Source organism: Haliotis cracherodii, unplaced genomic scaffold (assembly GCF_022045235.1).
Source record: "Haliotis cracherodii isolate W230 unplaced genomic scaffold, xgHalCrac1.p SCAF_10, whole genome shotgun sequence".
NCBI classification, from domain to species: domain Eukaryota; kingdom Metazoa; phylum Mollusca; class Gastropoda; order Lepetellida; family Haliotidae; genus Haliotis; species Haliotis cracherodii.
The window spans coordinates 4,793,238-4,816,367 of record NW_027266265.1 but is presented as its reverse complement, the minus strand read 5'-3'; the positions used below and the strand labels follow the sequence as shown (position 1 = coordinate 4,816,367).

The window sequence follows — 23,130 nt, the reverse complement described above, 5'->3', positions numbered from 1 at the left end:
GATTTCTCATGAGCACTGCTTCTTTGGGGTGAGTGAGTGATTATGGTTTTACGCCGCTTTTAGCAATATTCCAGCAATATCACGGCGGGGGACACCAGGGCTTCACACATTGTACCCATGTCGGAAATCGAACCCGGGTCTTTGGCGTGACGAGCGAGCGCTTTAACCACTAGGCTACCCGACCGCCCCTGCTTCTTTGGGGTGCATCATAATCCTTAAAAAGTATATTTTATGAAATTCCCGAAGTTAGATGTCTCTTATTAAATTTTGTAACCAGTATATTACGACATATATTTGACATTTTAAAATATATAATGAATAACCTTTCAATCTGAAACTATAATGTTGAAATATAAAGGAAGTGCATTCTTTTCTAAGTGAGGTAAATGCAGGGGTTTTATCCAAAAAAATATATTGCCTCTGAAAATTCTTGAAAACAAAATCATTATGCTTTAGACTGTTGAACAAAAGACATTGCCTGCCACAAACATAACGTTGTTGCGATGTGTTTTACTTCTTTAGAAGAAGTCAGGCTTATAGTTTTGAATATAAAAAATATCTAGTTTTGTAGCTGTAGCTTGAGAAATATCTTATCTCTATACAAGCTCTCAGCCCCCTCCCAGGATATCAAGTGGCCGGTCCCCCAGAGCTGCCACTTTTATATCTGACAATGACAACACTTTTATTGCTAACTGTTGAAACTGTTCCTTGTCAAATCAATGTTTATTGTTGCATTTCGAGACCGACATTTGTGTATATCCACAAATTAGCAGATTGTACATGTAAATGAGGATTCCAAATATCTTAATGATTTCACGACCCGTGAAGATCCGGGGTAGAATAGGTCTTCAGCAACCCATGCTTGTCGTAAGAGGCGACTAACGGGATCGGGTGGTCAGGCTCGCTGAATTGGTTGATGTATGTCATCGTATCTAAATTGCATGGATCGATGCTCATGATACATCACTGGTATTGTCTGGTCCAGACTCGATTATTTACAGACTGCCGTCACAGCTGGAATATTGCTGAGTGCGGCGTTAAGCAACAAACAAGCAAACAATTTCACAAGAAACAAATTGTGACGTCATGATCCTGACGGAATGATTTGCTATCATTGATCCCCTCATATGTCGAAGTCGGATGAGTCGATACGTTCTTGTGTGGTACGAAGCAGGGAAAATGGTTGGCTGGGTACACATGCACTTGCCTCGACAGTCTCCCTAATCCAGCTGATCCTGCTTAGTTACTTCATTCGTGATACTCGAGTCCTGCCTAAACCCAAAATACATATTTCATTATCTCGAAATCCGGATAACAGGAAGATTCGAGAGAACGACATTTCACCTTAATTACAAACGTGACGACACAATGTCTAAGAAGAACAAAGGCTTTGGAAAGTTAGTCAGGCATGATAACTGTCAATGCCATAGTTTTTCCCGTCGTGACTTGACCCGTGATGACGTTGTGTGTTATACCGTTAGAAGATTGGCTGCGGAGAGGATATGTGGGGAATATATATGTTCGACATCGCTGCAGAGACAGCGCAGTGCCCAGAGTTCTATCGCGGAGTTGTAGGGTAACGGGACTATCCGGTGAGTGTCTGTAATAGTACCGTTATGTTTCACTTCATGTTATATTTAGGATCTATGTCAGAGGAAGGAATTATGTATTGTATAGGGTTTGTGTGCCATGATGATGCTAGCTCACTTACAGGCTGTCCGTCTGAGCGTTAAAGTGAAGTTATATTTACATGGTGGGGAATATTTCGTTTTATTCGTATATTTATTTAGACAAGCGACTACTGACGTCGTGATTATAGATAGTATCATAAATCATATACTATATGCTAATTTCGTTGTACAGTAAACTACGGTTATAACGAACTCAAAGGGACTACTATTTTTAGTTCGTTATAACCGTAGTTCGTTATAAGCATATATACAGCATAACTACAGCAAATAGTCGGGACTAAAAAGTAAGTTCGTTATATCCGTCAGTTCGCTATAAGCGTGTTCGTTATAACCGTAGTTTACTGTAGTTACTTTAGATGTGGTGATGATGCACCTGTTGTTATGGTAGTATTAAATTAATATCACATGTCGGCGATAATACACTTACCAGCTGAGTATCGTCTTGTTGATTACAAGTAGCATATACTGTTGATTGAAGTTTTAGATATTGAATACACATGCACAAATTGAAATTATTTCGATTATCTTCAATTCCGAATTACACATACCATGAGACAATCTTCCAAACAGCTACTGATGTAAATATAGACAGACGGACGGACAGACAGACAGACACATACAGATATAATGGTTGTTGGAATTGATAACGAGAACATATAACGTAGGTCGTTATAAAACATATATATCAAGGATTCCACATGGCACTGACCGTTATCCCTGGGTGTGTCCAGCCCGACGACAGGTGGTATGTGGATTAACGTCGTATTCACACTGACAGGTGTTCTGTGGATTAACGTAGATTTCACTCTGACAGGTGGTATGTGGATTAACGTAGATTTCACTCTGACAGGTGGTATGTGGATTAACGTAGATTTCACTCTGACAGGTGGTATGTGGATTAACGTAGATTTCATTCTGAAAGGTGGTATGTGGATTAACGTAAATTTCACTCTGACAGGTGGTATGTGGATTAACGTAGGCTTCACGCGAACAGATGGTATGTGGATTAACGTAGACTTCACTCGAACAGGTAGTATGTGGATTAACGTAGAATTCACTCGAACAGGTAGTATGTGGATTACCGTAGACTTCACTCTAACAGGTGGTATGTGGATTAAGGTCGAATTCACTCGAACAGGTGGTATGTGATTAACGTAGATTTCACTCGAACGGGTGGTATGTGGGTTAACGCAGTCTCACTGTTCAAGTTGTGAGTATCGACAACTTAAAATCCACTTGTTAAATGACAACGAATACGATAATGCCTTTAATATTGCTTTACCAGATATACACATGTACCTACAATGCGGAACCCATACTGTGTACGTGAATAAATGGCACAAAATGTACATTCATATGCATCCAAACAGCAGCCACAAGCACCTTATGACACAGAGGGGAAACAGTAGCCACACACACCTCATCACACAAATCCAAAAAGCTGCCACACTTACCTCATCACACAAATGGGAAACAGCAGCCACACATCAGCCACACACCCCTCATCACACACACCTCATCATACAAATTGGAAAAAGCTGACACACAAACCGCATCACAAAAAGAGGAAACAGCAGTCTCACACCTCATCACACAAATGTGAAACAGTAGCCACACATACCTCATCACCTAAATGTGAAACAGCAACCACACACACCTCATCACACAAATGTGAAACAGCAGCCACACACGTGTTCTGATTAAATTTACAAACTAACACCACCACATCCCCCTCCATGTTTTACACATCCAAAGTATGCAGTTAGCATGATGAATTGCCGAGTTATACAAACAAAAATGTGCGTATCGTTTGTCTAGTAATACAGAATGCAGGACACAGAACTGTCCAATTGAAGTACACGAAATAGAAATGTGTGGAATCAAGATTGAGTCCAAGGACACAGACACATGTTCCTCTACATGACACATGTTCTTCGCTGATGTATAATCATATGTTACAGAAGTAGATTTCTGTGAGCCAGGTCGTGTTCAGATTTCCACTTTTATCAATTTCCACTAAACATATTTATGTAGTATGTTGTAATTTATGTATTTATTTATGTATGTATTTATGTTATTATTTATGTTATTATTTATGTATAATGTAGAGTTCTAGGATCTGCAGTCAGAGGAACATTAGGGCCTCTTGAGCCCCACCACATGGGTATAATGTGTGAAGCCCATGTTTGGTGTGCCCCGCCGTGATATTGATGGAATATTGCTAAAAGCGGCGTCAAACCATACTCACTCACTCACTCACTCACTCACTCACTCACTCACTCACTCACTCACTCACTCCTGAGGTCAAGTCTGCAAGGACGAGAATCCAGCTAATTAATGTTAGGATAACGTGACCTGTTTCTTTTACATGTACAAAGGTTTACGGATGAACTGTGCCGAGCTGACATGTTTACAGGAACGTACCGTGTAGCCAGCATTATAGCCTGTGTTTGACATGGAAGTGCAACATACGGACTTGCCTTGATGATATACACCTCGAGTGTATGTCATTGTGAGTTAACCAGTAACGGTAACATCGTAGTCAGCGGAAGCCTAGCTACATGTTATGTCATGGTTGGCTTAACTACAGTAAACTACGTTATAACGAACACGCTTATAACGAACTGATCGATATAACGAACTTATATTTTAGTCCCGGTCATTTGTTGTATATATGCTGTACATATCCTTATAACGAACTACGGTTATTACGAACTAAAATTAGTGGTCCCTTTGGGTTCGCTATCACCGTAGTTTACTGTATTTGAACCTGGATCAAAGAAACCAGTGGTTAAGAGTGTCAACAATTTATAATTAATTATGAACGATGTCATGAATTTTTCTATTCAAATCGAGCGAGTGGCATTGCTTTCCAGGTAGGCCAAGACATTACCTTTTCGCGAACATCAGGTGTTATCACTGATTTTCATTCATATCTTTGGTGACCTGTAGACTAGGTCTTCAGCAACCCATGCTTGTCGTAAGAGGAGACTAACGGGATCGGGTGGTCAGGCTCGCTGACTTGGTTCATGCATGTCATCGTATCCCAATTGCGTGGATCGATGTTCATGATGTCAATCACTGGATTGTCTGATCCATTTACAAACCGCCGTCATATAGATGGAATATTGCTGAGTGCGGCGTTAAACAACAAACAAACAAAATATAATCATATATTAGGCGGAGTGGGCAAGCTATCAAAAGCGCCATGCTGGTAAGCGCATGGTGTTGAGATCGTATCCCGTTCGTGACCAACTTATTCAGCCTTGGGACCAACAATGTTTACAGGTCTTTACAGTGTTGTCACTGCCCCTAGTGTACAGTACATTCACCCTGTGCAGTCACAACAACCCACTCGTCCGATGGTAGATGACCAGATGGTGGAAACACGAATACGTACAAACACCCGAAACACAAGTGTCAAAACTTGTGGTGTCACCCTGGGCAAGTGACTTAGTTCAAATGTAGTTAGTTCACCCAGCTATCCGATATGTGAGGTGGATGTACAAACCTTTTAGCTACCGTAGGCAACTTGTGTTGCATACTCCCCGGGACGCTGAGAATTATAACTGGAATGCAAACGGGTCCACTGGTCGGGGGACAAATAAAACCGCTTTTGAGCAGATACTAGTACCTGGATACCTGCGTATATAAAATGTTTAATATAATAATATATATTTTGCACCGTTATTTTGGCTTTTACTCCCAAAAGATAATTATCTGGCTTTGGCGTTTTATATTTACATTGTCTGTTGCAACCCTTGCTTTCTAGAAGTGTATGTTCGAGGGTATGTGTATCTGCAGTGACAGGGGATGCAATGGTGAGGGTTGCGTTACTAATGGTTACCGAGGCATGTTGCTGTCATGCATTGATATTATTGAAAGTGGGTGAGTGGGTATAGTTTTATGCCGCTTTTAGCAATATTCCAGCAATATCACGGCGGGGGACACCAGAAATGGCCTTCACCCATGTCGGGAATCGAACCCGGGTTTTCGGCGTGACGAACGAACGCTTTAACCACAAGGCTATCCGACCGCCCTGGATGTTATTTTGACATCCATGGTGCTTTAAGTACTTGAGATATCCTCTGTTCTAGAATATTGAATATCAGTGGATGAACTTACACGTATAAAACAGCGAATAATTAGAATATGAACTTTGCTAATCTAAGAAGTAGATAGATAGAACATGTGAGTGAGTATGGTTTTACGCCGCTTTTAATATTCCATCAATATCCCGAAAAAAAGCTTCAAATTGTACCCATGTCGGTAATTGAACCCGGGTCTTCGGCGTGACGAGAGACAAGCTTTAACCACTGGGCTATCCCACCGTCCCCGATAGACTGAACTCTACTGCAGTAGATATATAGATTGAGCAATCTTACAGTAGGTAAATATATCTTGTAAAAGTATCGAGACTGGTGATCTGAGCAGTAAACAGACTGCCATCAGTATATAACATTCTAGGTTAACCATTTAATGCATGATATTCTGTTGGTATGGAGAACAGCATATATCAGATATTTTGGTATGTTAAAGGTACAATATGACACTACTGTGATCATTTTAGACATATATACTAACGGCAAAAAATAACTGTGCTTCATATATTCATATTAGTGTATGTTTTTGAAAATAACAACATATTATTTGCCATTCGTCTGAACATTGTTTTATCCCGACAAATTCATTGACAAAACCCATACCTGGTAACAGGAGAAATGAACCAAAAGCCCTAAAAGACGTGTGCTGTAACGCAATGACAATGTCTATATCCGTTGTTACCACCATTTGTGTCGATACACATTTGTATCGAGGCAGCGGCGGTGCATGGGAGACACCAGGTGATAGAAAACAGCCTAGGAAGTTGTACCAAATGTCAACCACAAATTCCCCCAAATGAGCTAGCCATACCGGCTCATTCGGGTCCTGTCGTAGGTGTCGTTCCTTTTCATCCCAAACATGTCTTCATCCCAAACATGGGAACAGTCGGCCATGCCGCTACTGCAATGTTATGTTGCCTCAAAACGTCTGTTAAAACAAATGCAAGATTTGCCCAGATTCACCTTTGACAATGGTGGAACTATTCGCGGTTTGACTGCAACACACCCGTGTAATCACGTACAGTGTAGATGTGAGGTGAGGTGAAACGGGGTTTAACGTCACGTCCAAGATTATTGCACCTATACAGCGACGTGCAGGCACGTTTGTGTGTGGCTGTTTGTACTAGTCAAGACTGTTGCCGATCTACAGTGCTTGTCCACTGAGATACCATGCCGCAGTTTAACATGAATACCCAATGAGACACAGTATACTGACTCCGAGCCGACCAGTCCTTGTTTTAGCCCCTTAATGTCGAGCGCCAGACAGGGTAACAACTTGTAACCTCTTTTAACGTATTTTGATATGACGCGGCCGGGCATCGAACCCACGCTCTCCGATCGTAAGGTCTACAGTGTCTACAGTGTAGAGGTAGAGTTTGATGATGTAATGTAGGGAGCGCCTTGTGGTTCTGGATGCCTTGGATAACAGCAATTGCTTGTTACCCCTTTGTCGTCGTAAACACATTTATTACATAGGAATTGAGATAATATCCACGTCCCAAATTCCAGCAATCTAAGAGATAAAACCATGACCTACAACACCACATCTCAAAACGCTGGTGCTCGCAGGGTATGTATGAATGGTTGCGGTCAAGCCGACAGGGAGGAGATAATTCGGTGAGTCACATCCCGACTTCAGTCGTTAAATTAAGCTTCGACTGGTGATTTCAATTAAGATTGTACGAACACTGCTGTGATGGAGAGAAATCAGTTGTGATAACCAATCATGTTCTTACTTAATACACGTAACGCGGAGTCGGGATACGCTCATCTGCTCCCGAACACTGGGTATAATCACTATTTGATATATTTAACATGACTCTTGCCATAATAACAAGAAATCTCTGCTAAAGTTATCGTTCTTTATAAGATTCATAAGCACGTGTTCATGAATCACAATCAAATGATAAAGGCTTGGTTATGATGTATTCGGAGTTGGAAAGGATTTTGTCGCTTTTACTCTCAATTGACACACCACCTGGACCTTATCGAATAAATTGCCTGTGTTTTGTACCACATGTGCAACTGCCCATCCTGAAAAAGGTATTAAAATATTACTTATATTATTCACGCGCGGAGAGCGGAAGGTCGGGGTTTCGATTCCCGGCCGCATCATATAAAAAGACGTTAAAAGATGGTACTTGTTGTTACCCTGTTTTGTTTTATGAGTTTTGTCAATGAATTTGTCGTGAAAAAAACAAGGACTGGTCTGCTAGGAATCAGTATACTGTGTCTCAGTTGGATATCTGCGGCATGGTACCTCAGTGGGCTAGCATTTGTCTAACCGGTATCAGTCTGGACTAGTACAAACAGCCACACAAACACGTGCATGCACGTCGCTCTCTGGATGCAATTGGGCGGTCGGGTAGCCTAGTGGTTAAAGCGTTCGCTCGTCACGCCGAAGACACGGATTCGATTCCCGACATGGGTACAATGTGTGAAGCCCATTACTGGTGTCCCCCGCTATGATATTGCTTGAATATTGCTAAAAGCGGCGTAAAAGCTCACTGACTCTAGATGCAATAATCTTGAACGTGACGTTAAACACATTTCACCTCACCCACAGACATCACATTGGAGTTTTGTTAACGGGGACCAGTCCCATCTCCAGCATGTCGTTAAAAAAAAGTTGAAGAAACATTGATAATGTCTGTACCTGTAAACTGTCTCATCAAGCTCGTTATAACGCTGGTGTATAATCCTACCTGCAGGCAACAACGCGTTTGCCGTTGGATCACACGCTCATGCAACGGAGAATGTGATAGAATTACTTGGACAACTCATGTTGAATATATATTCGAAATGTATGGATTTGGTTATGTGTGGCACGAGCAGAATATTGGTGGTGTTAATTGTTTCTTTCAGCTGTTTCGACAGCGTTTGTAACAAACAGTATCCCGATGAAAATGTATGAGTCTTGTAAATTAAGGTATATTCACACGTTAAAACATTATTGGATATGGAATATTATGTTACAGCACGGACTTATATGGTTACAGCTTTCAGAAATAGAGCACATAGAGGTAAGCTTAGACTAACATTTAGTCAATGAAATCTTATATTACACAATATCCTTCTGACTATAAAAATCATTTAAAAATCCCTATGCTGATTTAACTAAAGCTGGCTAGACTTGCTTTTGTATGCGTTTCTCGAATTGTTTTCATAAAATATATATATTCCACAGTCATGGTGCAGGACTAATGTATGCCGTGCCTGTAGAGATTATCTATACAGGGTATCTGGGCAGGAGAGAGGATACTGTTTACTCACAACGCTTTTGTCGGATATGTAACAATGGTTCTATTGAGGACGAAGTCCGTTTTGTGTTTATCTGCCTGTTTTATGCACCATTAAGACAAACGTATATTCCTGTCAGATTGTCACACCCCATGTGTTACCTTCAGCTATCTCTTAAATAGCCAAACTGACTGTGTACTCATAAAAATAGCTTAGTATGTGAAGGAAGCCCTATTACTACGTCCAAAGACCCAATATTACACACAGGTATTGTATTCCATGTACATTGCCTCAATTGTGTTAATATGCCCTCCTGTGAATCAGGTGGACATAATAAGGAACCTAGAGAAGAAAGAGTTTGTACTGTTTGTAAAAATGATTATATCGAAGATGAGTATCGCTTTATTTTAATTTGTGATTGTTATCAAGTTTTGAGGTCAGAATATATATCCTTGAATTATTATGAGTTCCCGACAAGACATAAGTACAATATTTTAATGTCATCCACCAACCCATTTACTGTTAAGAAACTAGCCATGTATATTCTAAAAGCTATGAATTTAAGGCAAAGTCTTTTGGGATCTCCAGCTCCCATCACCACACTGTAACCATTGTGTCATGGGCCTATGGCCTACAATACATCTGAATAAAGTGTATATACATGAATACATACATCAACTTTAATAGATTATCTGAACATAATTTGCAACGGGCCGCTCGATAGGAAGTGACAACATCGCAGGAAGGTGAGGTTATATACTAGTTGGCTTATGTATACAGACAGGTTGACATTTACAAAAAGAACACTAAATGTCAGGTCAGTACTTAGTGGTAATGGCTGCGTTGGTGCCCGGAGCAACTTGCCTTAAACCCTGGCTAAGAATGAGGCCTCTTTTCGACCGTCAGTTTCGTAGCTTTAACAATCCACAGGACATGTTGTTGTTGCTTTAAGTGTATAAAAGGTCGCCTTCTGCCTTAGCAAGTGCGGCTGACCTGTCCCTCTTTGGGACTCGTGTGTGTGTGAGTAGGGTAGACGTATCTATTGTGAGTTTGTTATTCACATAATTTCTGTTTTTGTATTCATATGATTTCTATTTTCGTGTATTGATATCATTTCATTTTTATCCTTGGCTGCTTTGTCTATATAGTTCGAGTAGCTGTCAACACAGCTAATTTCGTCCCTTTTGTCTCTGGATCAATGCTTATATAACCAAGGTCTTCTTACTCAGATTAAGTCACATATATAAACAATATTAATTAATGAAAAGTGACGTTGTTTAACAGCTCGTTCAGAGTGGCTGGCAGTAAATCACACTACAATGGTGGGATTAAACAAGGGGGGTTAGTATTGTGTAAGTAATGGCCATTAAGTGATGCTAGACGTATGTCATGGCTGCATGGTAATTAGTGTTTGGAATAAAATGTTCATTCAAACAATGACTGTCCTGCGTCGGTCGCTTTGACACATATTTGAAGTTAACAAGTCATGCTTGAAGTAACAGCATGCGTCGAAACATCAGATACTTCGGTTTTAACCAGCTCGAGATAAGGGAAATTATTCGGTAAGAAATTAGCATGTGTTTTACTTATCCTATCATATTTTTAAAATTGATAAATTATACAAAATTGTAATAATTACAAAATTACCTCCTTAACACTTTGAATATTTTTACATTTAAATGATTTCAGCAAGAGAAAAACAAAAATACTATTCGACATTTTGCACAAAGGTAAATGATATTACACTCCATCCAAGCGTTTTTATCCATGTTTGTTTACAGTGCTTATACTCTGGTTATGACTTTATATATATATATTTGTAAGTAACCCTACGCATCACATACCAGCCAAGTCCTGAATACATAACTTAGAAAACAAAAGCCCCTCGTGGTACCGTGATGACGTCACACTACCACCGCCAATAAACTGTATGGAAGTCACCATGTGCTATTTATAGGTATAAGAGACATCAATTAAGGCTTGATATACGCCTTCATCCTTTAGTGTTTCTAACATATGGTTAGTGTGGACGGTTGTTGTAATGTGAGTGACTGCGGTCAGGCGTACTGGTCAATCCTGCTCCGACTTCACGGCCAACGGTCAACCTTATTGTGTACGTGTTGACCAGCATACATAAATAAGCCGTCCTTTGTCCCGAAAGGGACTCTACCGTGTAAGTAGTCGGTTATCTTTTTTGTTGGTTGTTCCATCTGATGTTGATTGTGCGGGTGTTATGTGACGTGAATGTTTATACTCTGTCTGTACGTGAGTAAATTGTGTAATATGACGTCGGCCGATCATCTTATTATAAATGGCTGGGCGGAGGCCAGGAATTTCGGTCGAGAGAAGGTATTTTTTAAAACTTCTTTAACACTTTTTGTCACCGACGAGGAACGATAGAACACATACCTAGGACACACATACATTTGCTGTCCTTGTCTACATGTGTACAGACATTAATGTTTCGGAGCAAGATGTTTTGGGGTAGAAAATAATATAGGAGTTGTGATCATCACGACACTCACTTGTTGTTCATATGTCGGAATCCGTTATATTATTTGTTGCTAATGGATGAGATTAGAGAGCGTGTGTTTGGATGTGCGAGTATCATTGATAACATTGCATCTCGTGAATTATATTTTAACTCGGCATTTGGCAGGTGTTCAATACTCCTGGATACGTCGCCCAAAAAACATATGTACCGTTATGTGCTGCCATCACAACGAACCACATGCACATGATGCAGAGGCAAATCCTCTACAGTGGAGTTTATTGTTATATTTAATCATTGATTTATAAATACATAGAGCATGTCGACTACAGAGTACCACGTTATCTTAACTTTGCGATTGAGAAAGTATTTGTATTCCCAGATAAGTCCGAAGCTTCAACTGACCACGTTTATCAACCAGTCGTGCCTCACTTTTAGTAGTCAGCATTTATAAAGTACCAAGCTGCCAACAATTTAACGTCCCTTTAATATATATTTATTTTTCCATACCAAGGCAGTTTCAGATACAGGACGCGTTTCTCTGTGATGGAACAGTTTCGTGATGTTATTTATGCTCTCTTCCTGTTCCTGAGACAGCCCTAACAAATATCCATGTACCGTTAGCAATAAACAGGGGAAGGATATAACACAAGAGATGAAATCTCGTCTGTGCCCGGAGAATGACCACAACAGTAGAGATGTTCGGATACGTCAGCGGCAGAGGTCGCTCTTATTTTGGTAATAACATGATAAAAGGCGGCAAAGACAAATTAATATTGAAACTACACTCACGATTCACGTAATAGCCACTGATATAGTCGGAATCGCAATGGACTCTTATATACTCACCACCAAAAGAAACGCGAAGACCATACACGTTGGTTAAGATATGAAGACTTACTCACATTCGAGGGATATTGGACTGGTTCGATGCAAAACGAACATACTGGTATGTTGTGTGAACCGATGCTCATGAACACATCTCATGTGACGTCATAGCTCCATGACTCGCGATGCACCATTTGTCTCGTGCAGGATTAGAGTGTAAAGTTTGGAAATCACGTTTAGCATATCGTGATAAGAATAAAGACACTCTGTGGTAACACTTGACTGATAGTTAGTTTTGTCTTTAAGTGGTACACATTGGAAACATCCCTTCTTGACGTACATACTTCTCGATATGTTTCTATGGTTCGCGTTTCTTTTGGCGGTGAGTATAGTTATGGAAATGGGTTTGTCGCCTTTTATTTAATGTAGCAGTGGTGATACCATGTTTCCGTGGGTATCTTCCAACTTCGTAATGAAGTTAATTGATTTCATTTTCCCTTCCAGATTTTGACCCTCGACAGCAACTCGTCATGTTCCTCAACACGTCAATCACGATGAACAACACATCCGTTGATGGCAACGTGACGTCCTACCTCGATATGGACATTACCCACGTCATGACCGTCTACGTCTATCGGATTATCTACGTGGTCGGTGTCATTGGCAACACGTTCACAGCAGTAGTATGGGTGCGCTCCCGACTGAAGGTGTCACCCGTATGCTATTTCATCGCCCTGAGTTTAGTGGACAACTTGGTCATCTTGACCCACGCGCTCGAGACCCAACATTCGGTCAACATCCAAGGTCTGTGTCAACTCGTCCATATTGTGTTCCTCGCTGTGCAGATTCTAGCGATTCTCCTCGTACTGGGAATGTCGATTGAGCGTTATATCGAAATTTGCCACCCCATGCTCGGAGGGAAGATCCTCACTATAACGCGGACGAAGAGAGTGATCATACTACTTGCAGCGGTGTCCTTACTACTCAGCACATTGGAAGGCTACACGTGGGCCATGGACCCTGTATCAGACACGTGTGACTTACGAACTCACCTCCCATCCAGATATCTGTGGATTTATGGATTCAGTGTCATCATATTGTTCTTTGTGACCCCACTTCTGTGTGTGATTATATTAAATGTTCTTGTGATAGCCGTTCTCAGCAAGGCTAGACGACACAGTTCAGCCTACGGACGATCCATGATGAAACCGGCAAAAGCCAGTTTTAATACGCCATTCCTGGTTGTCTCCCTTTACCTCGCAATAAGTGAACTTGTGTATGCTCTCGTTCATCTCTCGTATTATCTCGGACCATCGGACAGGTCGACGTGGCTTCACAGTAGCCCCCTGACTGGACGATGGCGCAGCTACGATATCAAATCCATACCACTTTTGTTTGCCGATGCTGCTGCTCTGTCGAGTTACGCCCTGGATCTGACTGTCTTTACTCTAAGCAGCAAAACATTCCGAAAGGAAGCTGTTGGCCTGATTCCGTGTAGGAAACGCAAAAACCAAGTTTTTCTAAGCAGGAACTTATTACGAAGGAGTAATGCATGAACTATTTGTCGATCAAGAGAAGGGTGTGATATGCCATGTTGAAAGCAGTATCCTCACTGGAACTAGGACAAGTCTCGGTGTCTTGTAGTCCAAGAAGGTTGAATTGAACAAACGAAACATTTTGTTTGTGTATAAACTCAAATTGTATGATATGTACCAGTGTATGAGCGAGCGAGTGGGTAGATGGGTGATTGTGTAAGTGAGTAAGCCTTGAGCGAGTGCCTGGGTAGGTAGGTGGGTGATTGTGAGTGAGTGAGTGAGTGAATTTTTTTACATTATGTTATGTTCAATTTTAGTGTCGATACTGACTTCGACAGTACAAATCGTGATGGCAGCGGGCAAATTATTTGTATAGATAAAGTCATGAATTCCAGGAAACCTTTATAAGAAAGCACTGCGTTAAATCAAAAACACATTATTTTCGGAGCAATTGTTGCGATATTTCAATAGACACAATACCAACAGTTGACAATGTTATTAATGATGCTTCGTTGATAATACTGATAGCATTAGAGTATTGCCTTGTTTGATACCAATCATAGATCACTTCTGAAACCATATTGCATAATGTTGCCAATTTTAAGACGTGAACGTGTCACTCGGTTGTTACAAGCAGATTACGCGCTCTCTTCATGTTATGTATTGGATTACACGTGAAGGAAACATCTCGAAGAAGTACGCATAGTTGTAGAATAATCCCGATAAAAGTATCAATTGAAAACTAAAAAATGTATGATAAATTTGCCATGTTCAAAATTAGTCGATGAGAAACAAATGTATACAAAACATTAACGATACACAATATAATTCATACTGTATCGATACGTATAGTTTCATAAAGGTTCAATTATCTATATCTATATCTATATATCATCTGATCTTCAATCTAGCATCGACATGTTACCGGAACAGGATTCGTCTGACATAGACACGGGCTTGAGGGACATAGTTTTGTGATAATTCCGTCCACGTTTCTCCTGAAATCGTAAATCTGTTTCCTTAGTGTTTTGTGGTTTAGTTGTGAGTAGCGTTGTGTGGTTGAGTGAGTGAGTGAATGTTGCAACCCTAAACCCCACGTTGTGTTCAAATCCATGTATTATAGAATGAAATCTGTTTCGGCTGGAGATCTAGACGGCTTATTCTCTTGCACTGACAATTTATGTTCACACGTAGTTCCGAAGAATACACGTCTTAAACTTGTATATTTCCAATATCATCCAAGTTATGTTAGTACAACGAAGGTGATAGTTAATGCTTGCTATGTTTCGATAATCTCTGTTCCAGTGTAGTGTTTGGAAACATTCTTCTGTGGGTAACATAACAGTAGCAAATGTCCTGCGGTGTAACAGCGGGAAAGTGAGTGAGTGAGTTGGGTTTAACGCCGCTTTTAACAGTAATCCAGTTATATCACGGCGCACCAGCTTAATGTGGGAGGAAAGTCCGAAGTGATGCAGGTCTGAGACGTTTACCACTTGGAGAAACACACGGGTATGGGGCTGACAAACCTAGAAACATAATCGGGGAGAACTGGTATTGAACCTACAATTATAGGTTTCTGGCGTGCCCAAGGGACACAACTCTGCACTGCGAATTCCGGCGCCTTTTTCATATATTTAATGTCATGGTTATCGTGAAAAAACGGGGGTTGTTCTTTTGAATAGTATTCATTCGAGTAAACATTAGCTGACATTCATGATGGTTGATTATCAACGTCAAATAAATATCGGCTCCACATTTATCATCAGTTGTGTACAAGTTATATTATCGCCGATTGTAGGTGATTATATCACAGGAGCAACAGCTGTATTATGCATGAACTCTTTACTACTTGTATTACGTGTATTCACAATGTATGTGTTGTCAGTTTTAACAATGAACACCCTGCATTCATTGTGTTATTAACGTAACTATGCAATTGAATGTTATTGGATATGTACATGTTCAGTATAAGTAAACACCCTTTGCAAGTATGCCAATCCATGTTCTCTGAGTGAGTGAGTGGGTATTGTTTTACGCCGCTTTTAGCAATATTCCAGCAATATCACGGCGGGGGTTACCAGAAATGGGCTTCACACATTGTACCCTTGTCGGGAATCGAACCCGTGTCTGCGGCGTGACAAACGAACGCTTTAACCACCAGGCTACCCGACCGCCCCTATGTTCTCTGTCACCATGGGAGAACTGTGGCTTTGAAACAGGCATCTTGCTCTATACATGTACCTACGTTGCAAGAATATACAAACCGCTGTATACGTTTGTTTAAAAGGAAACGACAAAGACATTTATAACCTGTATCTGCCACGTGAAATGCAATTTGAAAAGCTACACATGACTTGGTGCTAGAAACATGTGCAGGGACGACATACCACGGATAACGACGTTGTTACTTCCCGACGACGTGTGACAGTTATACGCTATTAATTAATATTCATGAAATAATTAATAGTACATCTTCTATCTTAGGTTGGAGAGTAGTCAGTCATGCAAGTCTATAATATTTGGCAATTCTAGATTACTGCAGTATCAGGTCTGAAAATTAAGAATTTCTCTGGGATCCTTTTTATCATATTTTATAACTATAATTTATTATTTTTCTGTAAAATATGCTTATTTCAGAGACTAGATGTTAGTCTAGTTAAGGATTTTACTTTGAAAAGGATGAGCATACTAAAACTTTATATATATTACTAATGTTACTTAACACAAAGAAATGTAAAATTGAATATTATATCAAACGATAACACGGTGGATTGTGGTCCCGATGAGTTGATAAGAAAGAGTTTGACCCATGAGAATGATTAGGGAGTGAGATAATACCAAGCTTGAGCAGTATTTAAGTTATTTCACAGCGTGCCAGCTTATGGAAAACCCAAAGCTGATCTGGGACAACATATCTGCACGGTGGTCTGACACTGAGAATTTATGTTCATAACACAACCACAGCATGTCACGTTCCATGATCCATGTTGTTTAATGCCGCACCCAGCAATATTCCAGCTATATGACGGTGGTGTGTAAATAATCGAGTCTGGACCAGATAATCCAGTGATTGACATCATGAGCATCGATCCACTCAATTTGAATACGATGACATGCATCAACGAGCGAGTCTGACCACCAGATCCCGTTAGTCGCCTCTAACAACAAGCATACTCGCCTTTACGGCAACAACGGGTTGCTGAGGACATATTTTACCCTGCATCTCTGGACACGGGTCTGACCCATGTTGACGTTCAGTGACTGGATTCGCTGGGACTGTTGCTTTCTTTTCACAGTCATGTCGGCGTTCAAGTAATCTGTGTTCGTGGGTTCGATTCCCAGATCTTAACTCATCCAGCATGACGACTTGGCGACACGTGACTGAGTGAGTATTGTTTGACGCCACTTTCAGCAATATTCCAGCAATATCACGTCGAGGGACACCAGAAATGGGCTTTTCAAATTGTACCCATGTGGGGAATCGAACCGGGGCCTTCGATGTGTCAAGCCAACGCTTTAAGCACTGGGTCACGAGAATTGGACTTGAACATTCCTCTGAGCTGTACAGTTCTTATCTCCGGGTAGTAAGTGAGTGAGAATGGATTTGCGCCGCTTTTAGCAATATTTTAAGCCACAATCCCGGTATGGGGAAGGGATACGACGAATTAGGTTATCTGGGTATTAATGTCCAATTCTGCATTCTTGGTGAGTGAGTGCAAGGGTGTTATAGAATAGTCAACTCGCTAAGAGTGATCATATGTTTTGTTTTACCGAAATTTCACAAATTGAGCCATCAACAGTTTCCGCAAGGGCCATGATATGGTTGGACACGCCAAGTCAAGCAGCGTGACTATCCGACACGTCATAAAAAAAATTCTTCCATAACACACCCTGCCGCCACGTTTATTGTACGTGACACGTCAATGACAAAAATGTCAGCAATGTACCATTTCATGGTTTGTTTTTGCCAAATAAACAATTTTGAATTTCCCCGTGGCATGTTGGCGTCCAAATATAGAGAGGAAGTTATTTTCGCTGTCAAAGTTGTTAAACCCTTCCGGGCTAACAGCCACACTGACAGGGAGCAACACATTCTACCCCTTGTTGGAACTCAAGTTTACATGTATATTAAGAAACCAACGACAGTCTACATATACGCTTTAAGGTATAAATGCTGTTTGGCTGAAGTGCTATTGGAAGAATGCTGTGAAGCACATGGTTGACGCATTATTATAATACAACGTAAATATTACATTTTATATATTTTAATACAGATAGAAAATTGTAGTCTAGTGCGTTTCATAAATATCATATGTTAGAAATAAAATTTGTACTTTGCAGACATTGACGAGTATAACGCGTATTTTGTATTCCTAATACAGTAAACTACGGTCATAACGAACTCAAAGGAACTACTAATTTTAGTTCGTTATAACCGTAGTTCGCTATAAAAGCATGACTACAGAAAATAGTCGGGACCAAAAAGAAAGTTCGTTATATCCGTCAGTTCGTTATAAGCGTGTTCGTTATAACCGTAGTTTACTGTATATAGTTAAGATACGGGAGGTAACGAGGACAATACTCTCTTAATCAAATTATGTCATTCTTTATATAACCGACGATAAAGACATATTTTCACGCAATGAAGTAGCTTTAAAAGCCGCGTGTAAATAGCGTTAGAGAGAATCGCTCCATTTATCTTAATATTGTCTCATATTTTGCACCTACGTTTGTCTGCCGAAACACCCATACATAGGATCCTTTGTGTACATTCTTTGGGTACATCACGCTATACAAGCCATTAATCTTGGTCAATATGTCCCCCGAGGCGCCGCCTCGGTCCGGTCACACCGCTGCAGGGGTCGGGTCCGAGGGTCCTTGTTTTCGAAATATCACGACGAGGGACACCAGAAATGGGCTTTTCAAATTGTAACCATGTGGGGAATCGAACTGGGGCCTTCGAGGTGTCAAGCTAACGCTTTAACCACTGGGTTAAAAGAATTAGACTTGCACATTCCATTGAGCTGTACAGCTCTTGTCTCCGGGTAATAAGTGAGTGAGTATGGTTTTGCGCCGCTTTTATGTCCAATGCTGCATTCTTGGTGAGTGAGTGCATGGGTGTTATAGAATACTTTAGTCAGCAATAGTCAACTCGCCAAGAGTGATCATATGTTTTGTTTTACCGAAATTTACTTTAAAATTTATGAACACTATAAGCCGTCCTCTGTTTCATAACAGTAATGTTAACTTAGCTGCGAACCGTAAAATGTTCGTACCAGACGCCATCTTGCTGTCTAGCAGAGGTGTTATTCATCACGTGACAGGTCAATACTGATCACGTGACGAGTAAATATTCGAGGTCAGTGTCAGTCACATGATTTCGGGGTCTACATATTGGAATGAATTGTTTCGTCAGGTGGTATGGATTAACCAATGGAATTGCAAGATTCTTAATAGCGGTGTGAGAAAACAATTTATTGAGAAAGCAGACATTGTATCGATTGTATGGCTTTAAAAGTAGTTTCTGCGAGGTGACTCAATATTTATCGGATCGTGATACTGAAACGGTTTCTCGCAACGAAAATATCCATAATATGAAAGATAGGTTTGTAGATTTCTTCTTTTGATTGTTCCCAATTTTACTGCACGGAGTTGTATCGTGTTAATCGTTGATGTACTTTGTTTGTTTTACGCCGCACTCAGCAATATTCCAGCTGTATGACGGCGGTCTGTAAATAAGTCTGGACCAGACAATTCCAGTCATTGGTGTCATGAACATCATTGGTGTGCACAATTAAGATCTATTTATTGTCTTTGGTGGTAATTTATACAGAAATAAAGATTTTTTTCGAAATAAAAAGGAGGGGTGCGCACCCCCCTCTGTATCCGTCCATGTATATTAATGTTTATACTTATGATACCATCTATTCTGCTTTATACGTGGCTTATCACTGGGTTATATTTGTAGATCCTTTTGGTGAACCGTGAAATGTCCTCAAACAAGCGACCGATATTTTTTGCAACGGTCCACACGGATGGGGTACGATGACGTCATGTTACCGGGACCGGCAAACGATACATCTAGACGACTTGTACTGCAAGCATGGGTTGCTTGGGATCAACTCTAACCCGGCATCACCCTGTGTCAGAGAAGGGTCTTCTGTGAAGCTCTTTGGAAGATAAAACACTTCCCCTCGGATTTTTATGAGATTTAAAAGCGTGAGCGCCCCGAGGTTTTATCCTTTTATCCTTCTGATCAGATAAAAACCCCGAGAGGAAATGTTTTATCTTACTTATACCCCCCCCCCCCCCCCTCCCCCCCCCCCCCCCACACACACACAAACACCCAAAGTAAATAAATAAAAAAATATATGAAACATTTATCGACAATTTTATGTTTCAGACATACTTTCCTTGAACCTTAGAAAGCGGACGTAAAATATCTCACGCTTGCGTACATGTGCAATAATTTGAAATGGGATTCTTGAGAGCAAAGGTCACCTTGCTCGATGTTGTGGGACCGCCCACGTTGCCCTAAGAGCGAAAGGTCTGTAGTTCGACCCCTTTCGCTGCGTCTATTTTATCACAGACGTTAAAATATGGCACACGCCTTGCGCTAGGATTTGAGGGCCCGGGGTAAGATAAGAGATCGTCTCGGAGTCGGTATACTGTCTGAGTGTTAGTCTGTCTTACAGACCCTGATACATTTATATCAACTACAGCCCATGCAAGTCTATAATTTTTGGCAAGTCTAGATTACTGCAGAAGAGAATCACTGGGCTCCCTTTTTATTAGATTTTTATTAAGATAACTGAACAACTGTTTTTTTCTGTATATGTTCATTTCAGAGACTATATGTTAGTCTATCTGAGTGTGTTTTGTTTGTTTGTTTAGTGTTTAAATCCACGCGCAGCAATATTCCGGCTATATGACAGCGGTCTGTAAATAATCGATGCATCAACGAAGTCAGCGAGCCTGCCACCGCGATCCTTTCAGTCGACTCTTACGACAAGCAGTTGCCCTTTACGAGGAGCATTGTTGCAGAAGACCAATTCTCTACCCGGATCTTCACAGTTTATCCAAGTATGCATGTTAAACTGCAGCATGGTATCTCAGTGGGTTAGCACTATAAAACCAGCATTCGTCCGGATGAGTACAAGCACATTCAATAATAATAATAATAGTAATGAACGCGACGTTTCAAACCCATTTCACCTCACCTGGATGTGGGAGAATGCAACCAAACAACTGGTTATGCTATCAACCATTGGTCTGAATAGTGTAGGCTCGAACCTTGACAGGCTGAAGTGATCAAATTTGCTGACTTTCAGTTACATCAAGGCGTGTCGTCTCTCTCACGAGCACGGGTATGGTGCTATTAAACCAGGACTCATAAGCAAGGCGACTCTGAGAATCGAACTCATTTTCATTTGGTTAGGGCACTCCTGTAGCTGAGAGATGCAACTGCGCTGTGCGAATCGCGGCGCCCCAGACGGCATGTCCGCCCGCCCTTGCTATTCGGGCCACTGACCATCAAGGAAGTTAATACAGTTCACTGACCATTGACCACTGACCATCAAGAAGTTAATACGGTATAATTATCACTGACCAGAAAGAAAGGTAAAAAGGTATAGTGACTACTGACCGTTACTGATGGTAATACGGTACACTGACCACTAACCATGTAGGAAGGCAATACGGTACACTGACCACAAACAACACAGGAGGGTAATACGACAGTGACCACTGACCATGAAGGGAGGTAATACGACAGTGACCACTGACCATGAAGGGAGGTAATACGACAGTGACCACTGACCATGAAGGGAGGTAATACGACAGTGACCACTGACCATGAAGGGAGGTAATACGACAGTGACCACTGACCATGAAGGAAGGTAATACGACAGTGACCACTGACCATGAAGGAAAGTAATACGACAGTGACCACTGACCATGAAGGAAGGTAATACGACAGTGACCACTGACCATGAAGGAAAGTAATACGACAGTGACCACTGACCATGAAGGGAGGTAATACGACAGTGACCACTGACCATGAAGGGAGGTAATACGACAGTGACCACTGACCATGAAGGAAGGTAATACGACAGTGACCACTGACCATGAAGGGAGGTAATACGACAGTGACCACTGACCATGAAGGAAAGTAATACGACAGTGACCACTGACCATGAAGGGAGGTAATACGACAGTGACCACTGACCATGAAGGAAGGTAATACGACAGTGACCACTGACCATGAAGGAAAGTAATACGACAGTGACCACTGACCATGAAGGGAGGTAATACGACAGTGACCACTGACCATGAAGGGAGGTAATACGACAGTGACCACTGACCATGAAGGAAGGTAATACGACAGTGACCACTGACCATGAAGGGAGGTAATACGACAGTGACCACTGACCATGAAGGAAGGTAATACGACAGTGACCACTGACCATGAAGGGAGGTAATACGACAGTGACCACTGACCATGAAGGGAGGTAATACGACAGTGACCACTGACCATGAAGGGAGGTAATACGGTACACTGACCACTGACCATCAAGGAAGGTAATACGGTACACTGACTACTAATCACAACCCAACTCATTCACTCACCGTCACACACAAATTAGGAAATGTCCTTGAATGAACCTGATCAAAGATCTTTTGACCAAAAGTCTTATGACTCTGTTTGAAATCTTCTTAAAGATTAACATGGATCGGATATCATTTTTTTAAAAAAAGATCGATGTATATGTCAAGCTTTTTGTATAACAGACAATGAAAAGTCAACGATGAGTGGTGTTCAGCGGTGGTCTTCTGAACGATATATCTGACCGTGAGAGCTCCCGCGATGTCAGTAGTAGATGCTTACCTAAAATATCGCGAAAATTCTCAATTCACGGCAAGGTTAAATGATCACGCAATACGTGACGTTACAGCTGTAGAATGTGGAGGGGACAGAGGAAGAGAACAATCGGCTGATGATGTTTTGTTTGTTCATCAATGTCCCTGCTACATATATGATGGTGGTCTCTTATTAATCGAGTCTGGACCAGACAATCCGGTACGATGGGATACGCAAATGTGATGCGATGACACACATATACTAACTCAGTGAGCCTGACCTGCCGATTCCGTTAGTCCCCTATTACGACAAGCATCATCGCTTTTTACGGCAAGGATGGGTTGCGGAAGAAGCAAAGTCGCTTTTTACAGTTTATATATAT

General features: G+C 41.1%; 1 protein-coding gene across 3 annotated transcripts; it reads left to right on the top strand.

Moving 5' to 3' along the window:
- The first annotated feature begins 1,557 nt into the window (after nt 1–1,557).
- Nucleotides 1,558–15,763, top strand: LOC139445490 (neuromedin-U receptor 1-like). 3 transcript variants are annotated; one of them, XM_071226641.1, is made up of 2 exons: nt 1,558–1,592; nt 12,858–15,763. In XM_071226641.1, exon 2 carries the CDS (start codon nt 12,884–12,886, stop codon nt 13,907–13,909), a length of 1,026 nt encoding a protein of 341 aa, XP_071082742.1. In that variant the 5' UTR covers nt 1,558–1,592; nt 12,858–12,883; the 3' UTR covers nt 13,910–15,763. The 3 variants fall into 3 exon arrangements, with proteins under 3 accessions (XP_071082742.1, XP_071082735.1, XP_071082750.1); XM_071226634.1 differs by lacking the exon at nt 1,558–1,592 and adding an exon at nt 8,778–8,817; XM_071226649.1 differs by lacking the exon at nt 1,558–1,592 and adding an exon at nt 11,125–11,207.
- The last annotated feature ends 7,367 nt before the right edge of the window (nt 15,764–23,130 follow it).

Coding starts and splice junctions, on each gene's coding strand:
- LOC139445490 (XM_071226634.1), top strand. CDS start 8,784: ATGGTTACAGCTTTCAGAAATAGAGCACATAGAG. Junction 8,818..12,857: donor CAGAAATAGAGCACATAGAG/GTAAGCTTAGAC, acceptor TTTCCCTTCCAG/ATTTTGACCCTCGACAGCAA.